Source organism: Astatotilapia calliptera, chromosome 23 (genome assembly GCF_900246225.1).
Source record: "Astatotilapia calliptera chromosome 23, fAstCal1.2, whole genome shotgun sequence".
Classification (NCBI taxonomy): domain Eukaryota; kingdom Metazoa; phylum Chordata; class Actinopteri; order Cichliformes; family Cichlidae; genus Astatotilapia; species Astatotilapia calliptera.
The window spans coordinates 25,048,218-25,067,764 of record NC_039323.1 but is presented as its reverse complement, the minus strand read 5'-3'; the positions used below and the strand labels follow the sequence as shown (position 1 = coordinate 25,067,764).

The 19,547-nt window shown below is 40.5% G+C and overlaps 1 protein-coding gene across 1 annotated transcript in view; it reads left to right on the top strand.

Moving 5' to 3' along the window:
* The first annotated feature begins 2,120 nt into the window (after positions 1 to 2,120).
* ahr2 (aryl hydrocarbon receptor 2) overlaps positions 2,121 to 19,547 on the top strand; it is a 118,024-nt gene continuing 100,597 nt past the window's right edge. Inside the window, exon 1 of the mRNA XM_026157809.1 lies at positions 2,121 to 2,605. Within this exon, the coding sequence (XP_026013594.1) occupies positions 2,547 to 2,605 (59 nt within the window). The 5' untranslated portion in view covers positions 2,121 to 2,546. The remainder of the gene's footprint in view (positions 2,606 to 19,547) is intronic.

Below are 19,547 nucleotides of genomic sequence, written 5' to 3'. Positions count from 1 at the left end.
CTTCAGGAGCAATGTGCTTTGGACAGATGACACCAGAGTGGGGATGTGTGGCCATAATGCACAAAGCCAAACACAGTATATCAGCACAAACACTTCATGCCAGCTGTCAGCACGGTGGTGGAGGGGCTTGTTTTGCAGTCACACAACGTGGGCACCTTGCAGTCACCGAGTCGACCATGAACTCCTCTGTATACCAAAATATTCTAGAGTCAAATGTGATGCCGTCTGTCTGACAGCTAAAGTTTGGCCGAAACTGGGTTCCAGACACTGCAATAACATCTACAACTAAATGTCTGAAAAAGAAACAAGGTGCTGCAATGGCAGAGTCAAAGTCTAAACCTTGACCTCATTTGCCAAGACCTTAAGGGAGGTGTAATTAAACAAACGCCCACAAACATCAATGAACTGATGCAACATTGTAAAGAGGAGTGGGCCAAAATTCCCCCACAGTGATGTGAGAGACTGATAGTCATACAGAAAACAACTGCTTCAAGTTGTTTCTGCTAAAGGTGGTTTTACGAGCTACTGAATTATGAGGTGTACTTAGTTTTCCATAAGACTGTACTGAGTCCTGTGGAAACTCTCTTTCTCTGAAGACTGAATGTGGACCTATGGTTCATATTTGTTCGGCCCACTGGTGATCAAAATGGGTTTTACATCCTTGTTATGAAGCTTATGTGTATGTTCAATGAAACAGATATGCATTCATTCATATACCTGCATTCCTGGGTGTTTGGGACACCAGTCTGTCCTTTACACCACTTACACTTTGCCACACTGTCAGATTCTGACCCAATCCTTTTCTTGCCCACTTTTTGCAAGCCAATCAGTCACTTCTGTGCTCTTTAAATATCAGCTATCTTCTGTTATCCTGCCATTCAGACTCCGAACTCCACTTCATCCTGGCCAGATGGAGATCCTCGTCCAAGTCTCTACTTGCTCCATCTCTGCCCCCACCAGCGTCTAGTATCTGAAGGATCCTGTCCTACTTCTACCATCAATGGACTCCACTATAGGAAATGTTGTACATGCCAGAAATAAGAAATAAACAAAAAATACATGACTAAATGTAAAGTATAATAGTTGTTTATTTTTTTTAAATTAATTTGTATTTAATTTTTTGTACGTTTTAAGATTTATAATCCATTGATATTTTTAATTTCATTTGTGTTTACATTGATTGAATTTTTAAATATGACTTTCTTTATGAAATTATGTTAGACATTAGAGAAATGAGTTCAAATAATTTTAGAACTTTTAAATTCTGTTTATTTAACCAATATGATCGTTAAAGATATACTAGTGCCTATAGGAAAAATTTTAATAAATTTATAACTAGTTGTAATGCTTATAGGCAAAACAAATGCATTATTTATATGGCCACGTATATGTATTTTTCTCAGTAATATTACTGTTTGATGTAATTTCTAAGTTATTTATTTACTGGAATGTATGGAGCATTTGCAATACTGAACAATTTATTAAAATTTAATGTAAGTATACATTTAAGTCCACAAAATGTAAGCAAAATGGAAGAATATGCTATAGTATTAATTTAGATGTATTCCTTTATAATCTTACATAAATTTATATAATGTAAGTGTACTTTTAAGTGAACATAATGTAAGTGTAAAGTAAGTATAGATTATAGTATCAACTTTTAAGTATTACATCATAAGTTTACATAATATAAGTAAATATTAAATTTTATTTTGTCTGTTGGGTTTCATAAAAATGTTAACAGTGTTGAAGAATTTGTACATAAATGCAAATATCAGAAAATATTTCTCTCTCTCTATACATATATATATATATATATATATACATATATTAACATATATAGCTTTTCAATAACTGTAATTGTAATTATGAGCATAAATATTATTTAAAGACTAACTTTTTATTTATTTTGTTAGTAAACGCCTTATACAAGCGTTACAATAAAAAAAAAAAACAGTCCTTAAGGTCTTCCCGGTTGGAATGCGGTTTCCTAACCATTCCTCGGCTGCGGTGTGTATTTCAGTTGGCCCACATTTGGACCACCTTAAATATTCTGCTCTCTCATTACAGTGACACACACACACACACACACACACACACACACACACACATTCACACTCACCGCCACGGGAGCGCGCGGCGGCTGAGCGGCCCTGTCAAATCACTACGGAGGTGACGCGCAGCCCGAGGACTTACATAAAACTACTCCGAGGACTTTTCACTCTTTTAACGACTAAAAGTCGCTTTACTCGCCCGTATCTCGGACGAGGAGGCCTACACGTCGTGGAAATAAAAAGTTGTGGTAGTTTTGAACTTCTACCAGAGGCTTGTTTCGATTAAAGACAACAAAAAGGTTTTTTTTTCGGCTGAGAGGCACTCGGGACGCGAAGCTGTCGAGGACCGAGAGGAGGGGGGGATTTCTAATCGTCTCCTTTTCAGTTTTTTCGAGGGCATGCGAGTCTTCTGAACACGCCCGGACCTGTTAACGCGCACATAAAGCCGGGATAAAGCCACTTGTAGCTCACTTTGTTTCTTCTGAATTCAACATGCTGCCGAATACGGCGCTTTACGCCGCGAAGAAACGGAAGAAGCCCGTCCAGAAAATGTAAGTCAACTCCCCAAACACCGCAAAGCAAAACCTCCGAGCACTCTGAGGTGTCTGAGGTGACCGGAGAGCTAAAGACAGACGTTTTATTGCACTTTATGAGCTCCGTGTTGTGGTTTATACCAGCTTTATAACGCTTTTTACTGTTAACTAATGTAATACTACAGTTGTGCCAGTACGGGCAGTCCCTTTGACCTTCCATAGAAGCTAGGACGTGTAATCCTGTTAAAACACCTCGCTTTGGTGGCTTTTAATGTTTATATTGAGCAACAATCTGTGTGTTTTTCTCCCCAAAGCACGCATACATGTCACAGTGAAGCTTTCTAACACCAGGGATCTCTTTTTCCTTTTTTTTAGGTGCAGCTGTGCAAACATCCCTGCACTACTCCTGTATTATAGCCTGCGTTACATTGTAATAAGCGTGTTTGTGCCCTCTATGTGTGTGTGTGCAATAGTAGCTGGCTTGTTGAATCCATAAGGCTATAAAGTCTATTTTTCCCTGCAGTGGTTATGCAATGCTGGCCAGCCACCGCGAGGTAATGTGAAGTGCTGAGGTCCAGCAGCACTGCGTGGAGAATAAAGTTAACTGTTGCTTCAGTATCATTTAAATCTAATTATACCATCTAGGACAGCTGGCCTTCCCAGACTGATCTGTGGCCTTTAAAAACTCCTTAAAGGACTCCTCAGAAGTGGATGGTGCTGAACTGGGATTTATCTTTTGAGTTTTTGTTTGAGTGTGCCCTGTAGGCGGGGAGGTTGACACTGTAAAGACTGAAACCCCACATCAGAAATCTCATCGTACCACCTTCCTGTGATTCTACTTATGATTTTAATATATGTATAGTATCTTTGTTTCCCTCTTGATTCCCCAATCAGGACGCCTCAGAAACCCCCCCCCCCCCCCCAACGGCGCAATTTGAAAACTACCTCTGCATAGAGAAGGAACCATTTTTGGACGGAGTTTTGCTCATTTCATTATCCCGTTTTTGTAGGGAAGCCAAGCACAGTGAATCTTTGTTCTTCTGTGCTTTGTCAGAGATGATGTTTCAGGACTTGTTAGAAGCCCTTCGAGCGCTGCTGCAGGTCCCTGAGGTCTTCAGTTTGGGAACCACAAAGTTATTCTTTGCACAAAAACAGAAGAACAGAGCCCTCAGATTGCCCAGCCCTCTAAAGTGAAAAAAATAGAGATATTACTAATGATAGGCTTATTGCTCATGAATTTTGCTGTGAATAAACCACTAGAAGTGGACTTTTCTCTTGCCACTGAACTAGAATGTTCTTAAAGAAACAACAATTCAAACTGGATGTAAACTAGTGGGAAAAAAATCTCTTCATTGACACTTAAACCAACTGGTGCTCATGTAATTTCTGTAGACTGGAGGAGCTGGGACTCTAACCATCGACCTTCTGATTGTAATCCAGTACTCTGGTACGCAATGGCCACATAGTTTAAAAAACATTAATAAATCTGCTTCAAAGATCCTTTAGAGGCCCCCTGTGGTGCTGATGGATGGAAGATACTGTATAGGAGTGAGGATGTCTAAAGGATCAAGTAGATGGTGTTGCTGTTTCCAAAGTCACCACAAGTATGTAAGTCTATTTTAGACCCTTTGGGAAAGAACCCTTTAGAGGTTATATAAAGCACCAGGCTCTAATTGTTCTACTTATATTATTCAAGGTGCTTTTCTAGAGGTTCTCGAAAACACCATCCTGAAGTATCCTCATCAGACCTCTCATAGGGGTGTAAATAACTTTGGAGAGTTTTTATAAAGCACTGTATTTGAGTCTTGGACACATTACGCTGCTCTGCAGGCTCTCCAGAGAACAATGCTCAGTAAGTTAATAATAGACCCTTAACCATACTGTTAAGACTTAGTAGCACCATGGGCCACTGTATGGGAGTCCTCTAAGGCATCATGGGGCACCATAACATCCTGTTGCATTTCAGCTGATATCCTTAGTTGTGTTGTTGCCTTTGTAGAGGATCTTCTATAACCTTCTATCACCATATTTAAAGTGCTGTAAAGAGCCTTTAAAGAAGTTCTGTATAGCACCATGGTTCAGTTTAAACAACTCCCGTGAAGAACTTTCAGAGGGATTCTCCAGGGGGGACATAGTTAATTCGAAACACTGAAAATCGAGGAAAGAACTTTAGATTGGTTCTCTATAGAATCAGTGTTAATTTCCAACACTTAAACATGCAGGAGAGAACCTTTAGAGGGTTCTTTGTAGATTCTATATAGCCCCGTTGATCATTTACACCCTTAAAAGTGCTTTAAGGACCTTGTAGAAGGGTTCTCTGTATCAAAGTGCTTGTTTTAAACTCTTGAAAGTGCAGCACAGAACCTTTAGAAAGGTTCTCCATAACAGCATGGACATTTCAATCCATTAAAAGTGCTATAAAGAACTTTTAGAAGGGTTCTCTAAAGCGTCCTGGGGATATATATTGTTCGAGACCCTTTGCTGTGCCATAAAGAACCCTTTGCTCTCAGCCACGCTGGCCTCCTCACTGTGATTTTTACCAGTTTGTGATTTTTAGCTTTAACAAGCCAGACGGAGTGTTAACTGCCCCGTACAGAACCACAGGCCTGAGCAGGGACCCACGGCAGAACCCAGCCAGAACCGCGGTTTCAGTGTATGTGTGCGTATGTGTGTGGCACTACCTGCATTAATCATAATCAGGACGTAGAGCGCTCTCACGCAATGTTTCCACGAGGGAGGAGGGAGGGAGGATGGCGTAATCTGAGACTCGCTCTGTTTTTTCTCCTCCTCCTCCTCCGACTGCCACAACATACTTTTTTCCTGTCTTTTTCCTTCTCTCTCTATGTGTTTTAGGGGAGTTTGTTTTTTCCCTCCCTCCCTCCACTCAAATTAACATAGTTCAGTGTCACGCAAAGGGTTACGTAAGTCTGCCATGTTCAGTTTTTAGGAAAAGTTTGTCTTTCTTTTCTTTTTTCTTTCAGGAAACAGTGTTGAGTGAGGGAGTTGTGAGTGTGAGAGTCAGTTAAGCCCACAGAGAGGTCTGGAGGCGGCGTTACAGCAGCCTGCCCTGCGGCAGTGTACCTTTATGTTTACACTGTATTGTACAAGGGAAGCATTTAAATTTATGGTAATGTCCATGTGTGACAGAGACAAAGAGACGGCGGATGGATTGTACAAAGTTGTAAAACAATAACAAGAAGGTTGAATTGCACAACGAGTAGCCAGAAGTATTTGGACATCTGCATGAGAAATGCTTGCAGGCGTTCTTGACGTATCAGCCTCCACATTTTGGAGCCGGCTGCAGAAACTTGCAGTGATGTTAGGAAACGAGGGCCTGCTCCGTTTTGGGGTTAAACTCCGTCCCAGAGGTGTTGGAGGAGGCTACTTGACTCCTTCCCACAGATGTTTTATTGCAGCTGGATACTGGACTTCAAAGTGGTGCCAATTCAGTTGAATAACGGTTACTTTTTAGGTGCGTCAAAGCAAAAAAAAAAAAACTTTCCTGGACTTTACAAATTGCCTTGTGAATGTAAAACTAAGGCATTCCAAATTCAGCATAATAGCCTCACTTGGGAATTTCTTTCATTGCAGTACCGCTGGCTGCCACTGGGACATACTAGTGTCACATCCGGCTCTCTCGCTGCAGGACGGGAAAACACCAAAGCATTCTTGAGGGGTTCTCCAATGAACGATGACCCATTTTAAACTCTTTAAAGAGCAATGAAGAACCTTCAAGAGGTTCTCTGTAGCACCGTGGGTCATTAAAAACCTTTAAAAAGTTTTTTTCTGTAGCATTTCAGTCCCTTAATACCCTGAAATATCCAGTAAAGAACCTATTATTTATGGTTATTCTCATAGTAGTACAATAATGAAACTTTAGGAGGTAGCACCATGGTTCATTTTAAACCCTTAAAAATCCTTTAGATTGGTTCTCTATAGCACCACTGTTGATTTTAAATTGTCAAAAGTGCACTAAGATAATTCAGACTGGTCCTCTTTAGCACCATGGTTCCTTTTAAACCCTGAAAGTCCAGGAAAGAACCTTTAGAAGGGGGTCTTTGGATTACAGCCATACCACCCTGAACCTGCCGATCTCTAAGCAGAGTCGACCCTGGTTAGTAGTGGATGGGGTGTAAAGTTTTGGGTGGCTGTGACTCAAGAGGTGGAGTGGGTCATTTACCAATCAGAACGTTGCTGGTTTGATCCCTGGCTCCTCTAGCCTGCATGTTGAAGTATGTTTGGGTAAAATACTGATCCCTGAGCTGCCTTTGATGCATCCATTTGAGTACGAGTGTGTGAATTTTAAGTTAAAAAGCACTTGTGTGAAAGAGGCATGTGAGAGAGTGCTTTGAGCACTAAAAATTAAGTAGGAGAGCACAATGTAAATACCAGTCTGTTTACCTTCTCTACAGCAGCATGGTTTGTGGTTCATGTTGTAAAAAAAAACAGTGTAAACAAGCTAAGGATATTAAGGATTCTGCTAACTGCTCTGAGACTGAACTCACATGGGAATAAAATGGTTAGATGTTGCTGCTAAGGTTTTGTTTTGGTGCTCTATGCGATGGGCCAGCTTTCAGCAGAGGCACTGTTTCTTCTTAGGACTGACATGTGACGAACACGAACGTCCCAACTTTCACTTCCTGGTTGTCATATCAAGGTCAAAACATCATGATGCCACTGAGTCCTTGGAGTAAAAGCATATAGGCATATTTATGTTGGCTAATAAAGCCAACATTTGGATTAATGGGACTTTTGGAGCAGGTAATTTGAGAAAGTCCCACTTCATTTCTTATGAGTATGCGATGTGTTGTGTTGCATTAAATAATTGTTAAAAACAGTGTGATGAGTGTGATAAAGAACTGAAAGTCTCTAAAAGTTCCAGATTTGTATTTTTTATTTTTCCTGGAACGGTGGGAAAATATCCTTAACAGCTGTAGCTTGTGCCTAACAAAAAGTCTTAAAAATGCCAAATTATCCCGTGCTTAAGCCTGTCGGGATGTCAGTTTAGGCCTGGAATAATTTAAAAACAACTGTGTGGTTATAATGGCATAAGTTTATAAAGTACTTTTCTTAAAGTTACAAACCGCTTCATAGAGATAAACTAGAAAAAACTATTTCAATTTTTTAAAAAGTTACAGCCCAATTGAAGTTTTTTGAGACCAATATCGATATTTGATTATCATAAAAACCTGATATATCGGCCGATATTTTTTTGTCTTTCAGGCACATGAAACATAAACAGATCTCCCTCACATTTCTAATGTTGTTTAAAAAAATTTGTTCATACTTTTCTCAACTTTGCTCTCGTCAGCTGGTTGTTTGTAGCGTTCCAAACACGTGCGCCCAACAGGGAAGTTGTGCAATGCCAAAACTACATAACATGAACATTCATAACATGCCTAAAGGATGTTTCTCTTGTCTTTTTTTGCCTTTTAAATTTTCATTTAATTTCCGTTATGAATGCTGATACAGGTAAATTGTTAATAACTAATATGGGCTTACATATCAGCCCTGCTAATATATCGATCAGTTTCTAAAAAATAAAATCCCTGGGAAGAACAAAAAAGAGCAGAATATCTAAAATAAATAACACTATTAGTGACAAACCAAGGACTAAAACTACCGTAAACAATCATAACAGCCTTTCACTAAATTAATGTTTCACAGTTAAAGTCACAGTTCTGGTCTCAGTGTGGAGACTGTCAACCAGCAAAGGCGAACTGAGACATCAGAGTAACTAACATAGCCCATGGGGGTTAATAAATCCTGCACGTACTTAAGAACAAGGACATCTTTATGTTGAAGATTTTTCCTCAATTTTAACTGCAGTAGTAGGAACAAAGACAAGGAGAGGTTGGGGCAGATAGGGAAGATGCTGGAAAAGTACTAAGAAACACAAGAAATGACCCCAAAAGAAAACTATGAACAGACACTGAACTTGGCAAACAACTCCAGATCAACTCGGGTGCTTCTTTCACTGAGCTCTTTCATACTTGGGTTGTGAAACAGGTGTTAAATTGCAGGTATGATATTGGCTCTGGTGTCTTAATTCCAGCAGGGAACAGGCGCCAAAATCATCTTTAGTTTCTATTGTTCTGAAAAGGTGTCGTTGGCGCGTCTGAGACAAAAGTGCCTTTGTGTGAATGCAGGGGAGTGTTTCTCTGAGTCCAACACACCCCCTCCCCCCCCCCCCCGCTCTCTCTCTCTCTCTCTCTCTCTCTCTCTCTCTCTCTCTCAGACACAAACACACGTAACACACACTCATATTTACAGTCCACGCCCCTTCCAGGACAGATCTGGCAGATAAAGCGAGCGGCAACAACACTGGCCGCTCATTGTTCTTGCAGGGAGCTGTGCTGTGAGGAATGCAGCGATAGCCATCTCGCCTCGATTTCAGATATGTCGTGTTTTGGAGTATTATTGGAAGCAGATGTCTTATTTACAGCAGGGTTAGCCAAGCAGGGCTTCATCAGGGGCCGTGCTTTACACATACGTGTTACACTTACAGCTCATCCATTCAGCCTACAGCCATTCCCACAGAGGCTGCAGGCTTTTAATAGTTACAGCAAAGTCACTTTTCCTGCACCCCCTTGCTGTATTTCACATTTTAGATTGCAAGCGTGTTTACAAAATTAACGTCTAAGATCACAGCAAAGTTTAGAGATGCAGGCTGTTTGGTTCCTAATGTCATTTCTAGATATAGATAGTTGTTTTTTTTAAACAGTAACACAGTGAAGTCATGCTGCACTCACTTTAAGATCAGTCCACATGAAATCAAGTCATAGCTGAGCAAAGCTGCCGCTTGACTTTCTCATAATCAGCTGATTTTTTTGTTTTTGTTTAAAAAAGCACAATATCCATGTTATATTTTAGCTTCACGCTATGAATATTTTCCAAGTTGAAGGCCCTGAGACTTTGAAAGGATGGGGGAAGGTTTTCTCAACTTTGTTGGGGGAAAAAAGGGAGTCTTGAGACCTCATATCCATATTCAGGGCTAAAAGACAAGCACCTTTACCCTGGACGTTTGAACAGTTTTCTCATAAGTCACTGGAGAAAAATACAAAAGCTGTAGTTTGGGTAAACATGTGGGATAGGCGGTGGCTCAAAACAAGTTACAGCATATGAAAGGTCTCCCTTTTACCTACATTTTGATCCCACTCTCATCTTGCTGCAGTTCCTTCTGGGTCACAGTGGTTTTCTAACATAGTCAGATTTGAGCTCTGTGTAATGTTTCAAAGGTTAAAATCAGCTGATTGTGAGGGGTCAGGTGGGAGCTGCTGACTGATTTTTTTTTTTCTTGAAATGACCATGGCTTATGATTAATATTTGATGTCATGTTTTCTTTTATATTGCTAAAGGAAATTTGTCAACTTTAATCTTGAGTCCAGCCTCTAGCAAGCAAATATGCAGTATTTATTTATGTATAATGGTGTATAGACGGCAATCACACAGCAATTCAACCCCACCTTATTTAACTTGTTTAAAACACACAATAGACAAATCTATGGTTAAAAGCCTACGAGATGAAATTATTGCATAAAAGCAGAACTGGTGCAAACATGATGTAACTCAGACATAAACAGACACTAAAGCCTTGTCTCAGCACAGTTTCATTGAGTCTGAATTTAACATAATTCATAGTAGCCTGCTCTTATTGTTGAAATGCAGTTTAGTCTTTTATAAGTAAACATGTAAAAAGAACACTATGTGGAAAAAAACATTCACTTATGTGCACATTACACCTGTAGGGGCTGCTTGGTAAAAGAAAGCCATGCTCCTGGTGCACAGACTTTGCGCTGATGTTAATGCCAGAGGAGGTTTTGGAGAGTTTTATGCATGATGCAGCTCAGCACTCGCACACTCTGCTCTATAATGGCATGTGGTCTAAGTGGCTGTGGTTCTAAAAACTTCTGCTTTGCAATAACGTTGATGGTGGGTTTAATAATAAGTAGGGAAATATTACATAAACTAAATTGTTGCAACACTGGCATGCTGTTACAGCATCGCACTCAAATTCATTGAGCTCTTTAGAATGATCCCTTCTTTCACAAATGTTTGTAAAGGCAGACTGCATGGCTAGCTGCTTGGTTTCTACACCTGTGCAGTGCAATACTTTTGTACTTGTAATGAATTTCAGTCATGACTTTGTCATTTTGATCTGTTTTTGACTCAAGAGCAAGAAGAAAACTTTCTAGCTGCTATGCTGTAGTTAAAGCACTGGGTCAGTTGGGATGTGATGGTTTGTTAGTATAATTAGTGGATCATGTCGATCTGTTGATGCATGCTCAGGTATCCAGATAAGGAAATCCTAGAAAGTTGATCCTGTTCATCAGTGAGAGAAATGTTCCATCACTCATCTAAATAACTTCTTCAATCTAAGCTCACTGCAGGTTTCCTTGTAAAGAGTACATGACTACAAAGTAGCACCATTGCTGCGAGCTCAGTATCTGTTTCAGTTTTCTGGGACTTTGTTGGTGTTTTCAAACGGCCTCGGTCTAAAACATTTTTATCATGGGTTAAGATGCGCCCAGAGTTTGGGGAGTTTTGGGCAAGGTAATCTCCAATTAACCTGTCATGACATGTGAAGTGCAAACCTGCTGTGGGACTTTGGTGCGCATGTTTGTGTAGTTGTGCTGTTAATGAGAGGGTTTTGCAATTCCACACATTGGTAAACTTTAACAACAGCCAATCAGAGCCTGCAAGGAGACAGATGACAAAGAGAGTTTTCAGCCTCTCGGTTTTTGGAGTGCGCTGTCATGTAGCTTTTCTGGAGCCAGAAGTGACCATATTTGGATGAGTGGCTGAAATACTAAGCTAATTCTAGTTAGCTTGTTAGCTTTATAGATATATGTTAATAAGTAAGGTTTAAGACTAACCAAAAACTAAAATTTCACTCATGAACACTCATGCACAGACTTCTTGCATGATCTGTTAGTGCATATAGCCTCACAGGAACCAGGTTATCAATCTGGTAATTGCATTAAAATGCTTTACAAGGCACGATTGAGCGGTCCAGCTCACCGACTCCAGCTCCTTTAGCACACCTAGATTTAAATTTAATCAGAGTGACCCTTACCTTTGAGCCTTAACAAAAGCCACATGAGTAAGTTTAAGAAAGCAAAAGAAAAAATAAGAAGTAACGAAATTAAAACGATGTAACAGAAGGAGAGAAAAATAGAAGACGACGGTTTGAAAGTAAAAGGGAGAAAGAGAAACCACAGCAACGACCAAAATATGCATAAATAACAGTGACAATGTTACTAAACATCACAGAGTGCTAATAATATGAAATATTTTTAGAGGCAGAGGCAGCCCAAGATACTGTGTGTCTGTGCGAACCTGTGTGTGTGAGCCTGCTTGTATTCATAAGGTTTCTCCATGTAGTGTCTAATAGTGGGTGTAGGGAGCCACAGCCCCACCCCCAGGAACAGAAGCAGGCAGGGAGGAGGCCCGGGCCCCAGTTATCCAGCGAGCCAGTGCATATGGCGCAGAAGAACCTCTGCCAGACAATATCGGGCGTCAGCTCCTCCCCAGAACCCTCAATGTCCACACGCAATTTAAATCTAAAAAGGGGCACTGGCACCAGAGGTGAGGCTGAAGATGTGCATCGTGTCTATCCCCAAGGCCCTATATGTGCCAAAGTTAAAATAACTCACCTGCCTACAGGTGTAAAGGAGGGAGAACTCAGCTAAAGAGACCAAAGCTGTTCATTAGAGTCAACCTGTAAACATAAAGTTGGACTTCTTAACACGAGAGGTTATCGGGGGACTGCCCTGGAGGTCAACTCCTTACTACGGGAGCTGATTGAAGGGCTGAGATAGAGAGAGAGAGAGAACTTGTAGATGTGTGACAAGATCACAACAAAGTAATCACACCGACAGTTTTCTGAGTTACAGATGAGTATCTTTAGCATGTACCCAGTCCGTATTTTCTTCAAGTGTATGTATGTTTGAGATGTGAGAGCAGGAAGTCCAGGAATAACTGCTCTGCAGGTTTTGCTATTTTTAGAGTCACGTTTGTCATTTTTTTGTTACACTTCATCTCATCAATCACAGTCACACAGATATCACAGATGGCTTTGCTCAGTCTGTGTTTGAGCACATGTGCCCGGTAATTATATGTTTAGAACTGCAAAACCAGGCTTTTAAGGCTTTATAGAAAAGAAATACTCTCTTGAAACTCGTGGGTTGATCTGTGGTATATTTTTGGCTTGTCTTTTCTTTTTAGTCCTTTAACCTGTTGTTGCTTTTTCCTATAAGAACATAAAAGTTAACCCCACCAGGTAAAGTGAGAGTCTAGCAAATAAAACCCCATCAATTTACATTTAATTTACATTTCAGACACCAAGCTAGCAGTTCCCTAGAGATGTTTAAAAGAAGCCGAAGCTGAAAATGCAAAGCAAAGTGAGTAGCGAACAGGGAGAGATTTCTGTCCTTTCATCTCATAATTTGAATCAAATTTTTCTGTGTGACAGGTGGTTTTATTCTACTACTTTTTGCATATGAGATATCAGCTAATAACCAGTCCACGAGCTTCCTGCTTGGTACTTTGTGTTTCTACGCGGTTTGTGTTGGCTTGTGTTTTTCTGCAACCTCAGACCAGAAATCAGGAGGTTAAAGGGTCGAACGCCACAGTTTTAACACATAGAGCACGCTCAGTGTCATTCAGGTGCACCCACACTCTGCAGGCGGCTTCTCAAGTGGCCTCGCATGACCTGAAATCCTCGGCGGAGTCATCGGCAGGAACATCTGAACCAGATTTAAATCTGAGCAGCAGCAGAAGCGCAGCTAGTCTGTGTGAGATCAACCTTTGAGTGGGAGGTTGCAGGTTTGCGTTCCCACAACAACCAGATGCTCTCCTCGAGTGTCCCCGGGCAAAACGCCAGCGCCTCTCCCAGTGCTCACTTTAAGGTCAGAGCTGCTGTCACTGACCTGCTTTGAAACTTGTTTTCACTGAGTGCCACACTGGGAAATGAGAATCACGCATGGATGTAAAGAGGGCTTGCAGGGATTTCCTGTTTCACAGTGGACCTTTGGCGGCTTCATTCAGGATACTTTGAACATGTATTGCATTATTTGTCAGAAACCTGGATCTCTGGCCTCTCTCTGAGTGATTTCCACAAAATGCCTACCTGACAAAGACAAGTAAAGACCATCAGTATTATACAGTGTGTCAGGTGTGGAGCTGAGTTTTAAAATAGAAGATCTTCTAAATTTTCCCTCAGGGAGGCTTTTTAGCAGGTGCCATTTAGTGAATTGTCCGTTTAATGTTTAAAAAAACCTCAAAAAAATCTCAAATCACATCTGTCATTTAGCTTTTCACAGCATATACATCATGTACAATACTTGGAGTTTACTTAAATTCCCTCTCCTTGTATACTGAACATTGTTAATTTCAAGCCATTTAGCAGAGCCGTTAACAGAAGATTGTGCCTACTGGATGCACAAGCTGTAGGGCATCACATTGAAAAAATACAATGGTGTGTTGTAAAGCTCTCTCCATGCCCTTTCATATGATATATTACTCAATATATCAGTTTTTGACTGCCATTGTTAGGGCCCAAGGTCAAAGTTGACCTTGGGCCCTAACAATGGCAGTCAAGGTCAAATGCTTAGCTAACCTAGGTACTTATGTCCCCTGAGGCCTGGTATATTGCTGTGAAGTTTTAAGACGATCCATAAAAATTGTGGGTTCATATAAAGTTTTTACTTATTTTAAGATTTGGTGTGACTTTCACCAAAATTACCATCACACAAAACTTGAACACAGTATCTTGAAAACTGGATGTTAGATCACTAACAAACAGAACTGATTTTACTCCCTCTGTTCGGGGGGACAGTGATGTGATAGCTTGAAGTTTTACTTTGCTGCATAGCACTTGTGTCCTTTTAAACAGTCATCTTGATTTCTTATTGCTGAATGAGATTCATTTTTGCCAGATATGACTGTTTGCAAGTCTCCTTGACGCCTCAGTGGACACAACTTTATTTCTGTACTTCACCAAAGACAGCAACCTGTGAACTGTGACAGATCATGAGTTGGATGAGCTTATATTGAAAATTTCTGCAGGACCTCCTTTCATCTTCTATCTGAAATCTTCCGCTTTAGAGTTTGTTTCTCAGAAAGTCTGAGTGAAAAAAACAAGGCAGTGTTGGTTACATATGTAACCACTGACCGCTGAAGAAGGATCAGTATGTCCATTAGCAGTTGTGAATTCGGTTGAGCTGAAATACAGATGATGTGTGCAAAAATAGCTCCTTGTGCTAAACATATATCAGTTTCTCTAGTGCTGCAGAGACATTTCCAGTGGATTAACTTTTATTTCTTATAGCAATGTGCAGCACTCCACCCAATTTATCAAAAATTGTAATGTCTGGCTCCAAAATTCGACATAGCAGTGGCCAAAAAGGTAACTTTGGGTAAAGAGGTCTGGTGCGAACCTGTCTCAAGTTTGCTAAAAATACAGCTCTTTTTAGATGTGCTTTTTTCATGTAGAAAGCAGAAGTTAAACAGACAGACGCATGTCTCAGTTTTAAAAAGTGAGGTGTATCTAATCGCAGAACATGTCTGACTTTAGGGAAGTCTGTGGTTGGCGCCTGTGCTGTGTTATACTTAAATGAGTATGAATATTGAAGTTTGCCTATTTGGGCTGTAAAAACCGACTTAAAAAAAGTCACTCAGAAAACTCAAAAGCAACCACAGTGAACCAAAAGAATCTCCAGGGACAGTTTTAAGGTGCTCCACAGTGTCACACCTTCTCAGGGAAAAAGAAAAGCTCCTCTGTGCTCTGGACGTCTGGTTCGAGTTATAGACGAGATGCCGGGCGGGTTTGCTGCTGGAGTTCAGTTACAGATACCTGCCTTCAATGGCGCTGACCTGCAGCCATCAAGGTTTGTTTACCACTTTGCACAAGTCCTTACCAAGCCAGTGTGAGCAACAGGACTGATGGGTTTATTGTAAATTAAACACCCCGCATTCTGATCGGCTCTGGAATAGAGAAGTGAACACGTGTCACAAGGGAAGAAGATTATCTCACACCCAGAGATAATCACCAGACACAACAGCAGCTGGAGCAACAGTTTAAACAGCTATTTAAGTAGAAAAAGAACCTTAAAAACCAACTTTAACATTAATGAAGTCGGGAAGTTGCATTCATATGAAATATGATGCCAAGCTTTATCACACAAGGTTACATATCAGATACTCAGAGAAGCTCTCAGCATTAGCCCTACGTTGTTCTCACACAGTCATCCTCTTTGTCCTACTTTCAGTTAAAACACATGACCCTACGCTGTGTCACTGCATCATTTCATGTTTGGCACTGATCACCACCTGCACTCATGTATATATCTTTCTACGTAGCACTCATAATTCTTATTCTCATGTATATATCTCATGTATATCTCATGCACATATCTTTCTTTCTACATAGCACTTTAATTCTTATTGTCTGCACTGAAGCACTGCAGCAATTTCCTAATGTTGTAAACCTCAACATCTGGCAATAAACCCATTCTGATTCTGATTCTGATTCTAAAACATTAGACCATTAGATGTACAGCTGAGTGATATGGATACCCAAGATCATGTCTTGATATTTGCAGGTTGAATGGTGACAGAAGATAATTATCTGCCTTTTCTATGAAAGCGATATGTGAGATATCACAGCTACTTAGTTGGCATGGTAAAAATAGCGAGGCTTCCTCTTCAGAAACATCAGTATGTCCGCTAACAGGAGCGTTAGATATTAAAAATACAAGTTAATCAGCTGGAAATTCATGAACTTATATCTATATCTATATATATGCTGCTACAGTTTTACAAAATCAGAAACAGGAGCACCAACCATAACAGAAAGTAAAGCCTTATTCTGCTGTGGCCTTTTCACTGCTTTACCTGCAGCCGTACAGCTTAATCTAATGAGGAACTGAAACTGTTACACTCCATCAGAGTCCACTGGAAGAAACTGCAATTTTACCTCAGAGAATACACACAATATTTGCCCGCCACAGCCTTGTTGTTAGATGCACAAAGTGACCAGAAACTGTGGTTTTGTGTCATGTAAATATCTGTGTTTCTGTTGGTGGAGGCTTTGAAAAGACACAACACATAATTGCACAAGGGGTGCAGTTATGTGTTACGTAAGTTTTTTTGTTAGGTGACATTTTTTCATTTAAATGCATTTTATTGCTAATGTCCGATCAGATTGTAAAAATAACTTAGTGAGACCTCGCCTGGCTCTATCTGTTGCTTCTAACAGCCTGTATGCTGATTTCTATGTACAGCACTCAGGTTGGATTTTTAGTTGTTCTCTTCAGGGGTCATTGTCAGCAATTAGTCAACATTAGCTTAGAAAAGCTTGGAAATTAAATTGATTCTTTTGTAGCCTGAAGAACTGCTGATGGCTAAATTGCCCCCCTTTGTAAGTTGCCTCAGGCCTCACTCAGGCCTAGAGACTGATCGGCAGCCACATGGCAATTTACAGTTGCTGGGGAGAAGCGTGCATTCCCTGAACGTTTGAGCAAAGAGGATGATGTAGCAAAACTCCCATTGTGACTGCGTGGAAGACTTGTCTGTAAACATTTGCAGTTTGCTCTCAGGTCTGCAGTGAAAGTTGAAAAAGTTCAAGGTAACCTGGAAATATGGATTATTCACCTTCGAAGTAAAAGTTGCACCTTTTGAAATGTGTTGGTTTCAGTGGTCAGGAACAATCTTTTTTTTTTCAGGTTGTAGTAGTTTAGTCAAGAGCAGATTGCTGCGGTTGCCTGGAAGATACAATCCTGTCTGTAAAGAGTTGACAAATTCTTACTCAGTGAGAAACCGGAAACGGGGAATGTTCTCCTTCAAAGTAAAAGTTGTGCCTTCTTGCTGCAGAAGAGCGTCTGTTTGTGCTGCATATTAAGTGCCTTGAGTGCCAAAATTAATTAAATTAATAGATCACTGAATAATAAATTAAATATCCCATTAATTAATTAAAACGGGAAATAATTCATTAAATATATAGGTAATCATAAAATGTCATTTCATTTCATTTAAAACATTTTTACAATTATTTATTTCCCGTTATAATTAATTAACACATTTAATTTATTATTTGATTGTGTATTTAGTTAATTCATTTTGGCACTCAAGGCCCTCCACTGTCACACTTTTCACGGTTTCATTACCACTCGGCAAGTAGTTAGCAACTTCCAGCAACCTTCAGAAGCCACTTGCCATCTCACCACAGAATACACACTGTTCCCTAGCAACTGGTGGTTACCGGGGAGTCACTGCCATCTTCTAGGCCTGTTTCACAACAACTGGAATCAACTTCCAGCAACCACTTACAACTGATCTTTGATCACACATTTTCTTCTTGTGACCGATGGTTGCTGAGTAGTCTCGAGACCTGTGACTGAAACTCAGGCTCACATGATTCAGCTAAATATTTTTTCACGCTCTCAAAAGAAAGCAGTAAAGACTAATACCTCTGTTCACGCCTTTCAGTTTCAAAATTCACACGGCGTCTCTTAAGTAAATACAGACAGCAACTTTTCAATGCTGAAAGAACTTTCTGCACTGATGCAGACAGTAGTTAAGTGATCCGAAACATCGGTTTAAACCTTCAGCTTGTGTTTATTGGCTCTCTTGCATGTTATGCTTTCGTAGTGACGACTGAGTGAGCAGCCACCGACACCTATGGCGGAGAAGGTGATCGTCACTTCCAGCACTTCATTTGTCAACAGCTGGGGTTGCCTTTGCTAATTTGCACATTTTAACCCAAACCGCAGTCCTTCCCCAACCATAACCAAGCAACCTTTGGTCCCAAAATTTAAGCAGTAACCAGAAGTGAAAAATGAAACTAGGTGCAAATAAAAGAAAAGATCCAAATGGGAAGTGAAACAGGGTCCCTGGGCTGTTCACCCTTAAACAAGTAACCACTGTCCATTGTACCTCCAGTATGGCCATAATTCACGAGCACTGGTAAATCACGTGATGGCAGTGATGGGGGCAGTTGCAGCATTAAAAGGAGTTTGTTATAGTAGATACACTGCCCAGCTTTAGACTGAAGCTGCTAATGTCTGTGTATGGATGTGCAGCCAAAGAGGAGTGTGGTCAGTCTAGATTTCAGCTGTGCAGTCTTGGATTTGTGCAGATCTGATTTAAAATCTTCCCCCTATCATAATAGATAAGTCTGATGAAGCCCTGTATTAGGCAAACATCTTTATACAGAGTTACACCTGCTTTTCATGACCTGATGCTGTAGTTTATTCAGAGTGTGTGAAGTCTGCACCTTTTGGTTTCATGTTTTCTGTAAATAAAATTGACCTTTTGAAATGGAAGAAACCTCATTTAGGAAGGAAGCTCTCCATTTCCTGTCACATTGAAAGTATATAAACCTCCTCAGCCTCGAAACTGTCACACTCGCACTAAAGTGGATCATCTTTGATCGCTGTCGCTGTCCCAAAGCAAGCGAGCTTACTGAACAGGGCTGAGCACACACGCTTGGTAAACAAGTCTGGCAACAGGTTACATCACTCTTCGGCTCACCTGGTTCCCATGGCAAGAGTGGATGGAGCAGATTAGACTCTGGAGAGCAGAGGTGGTCGGGGCTTTGTTATTTTTCCACTCAGCCAACTGTCAGCAGCTCTGAAGGAAAACAACCGCGCTGAACTGATCAGTGTGTGATACCTGACCCATAATCCAGCACGCAAACTCAATTTCAGCTCATGGATTTCTTCCATTTGATAGAATAGCTGCCCCTTTGAATCACCTCTTCTCTATTCAAATGATGTAAAACAGAGGAATTGCAGTATTTCTGATGCTGTATAATAAGTTTTTCAACAAGTACTTCTGAACAGTTCTGGAAGCTCATGATGGGAAAATGCCATACAAACACATTTATTTTAGGATGTTTTCCCTTACGTCCTTGGAATTTCTTTTGCTTAGTACAAACAATTCGAGTGAACTGAGAATC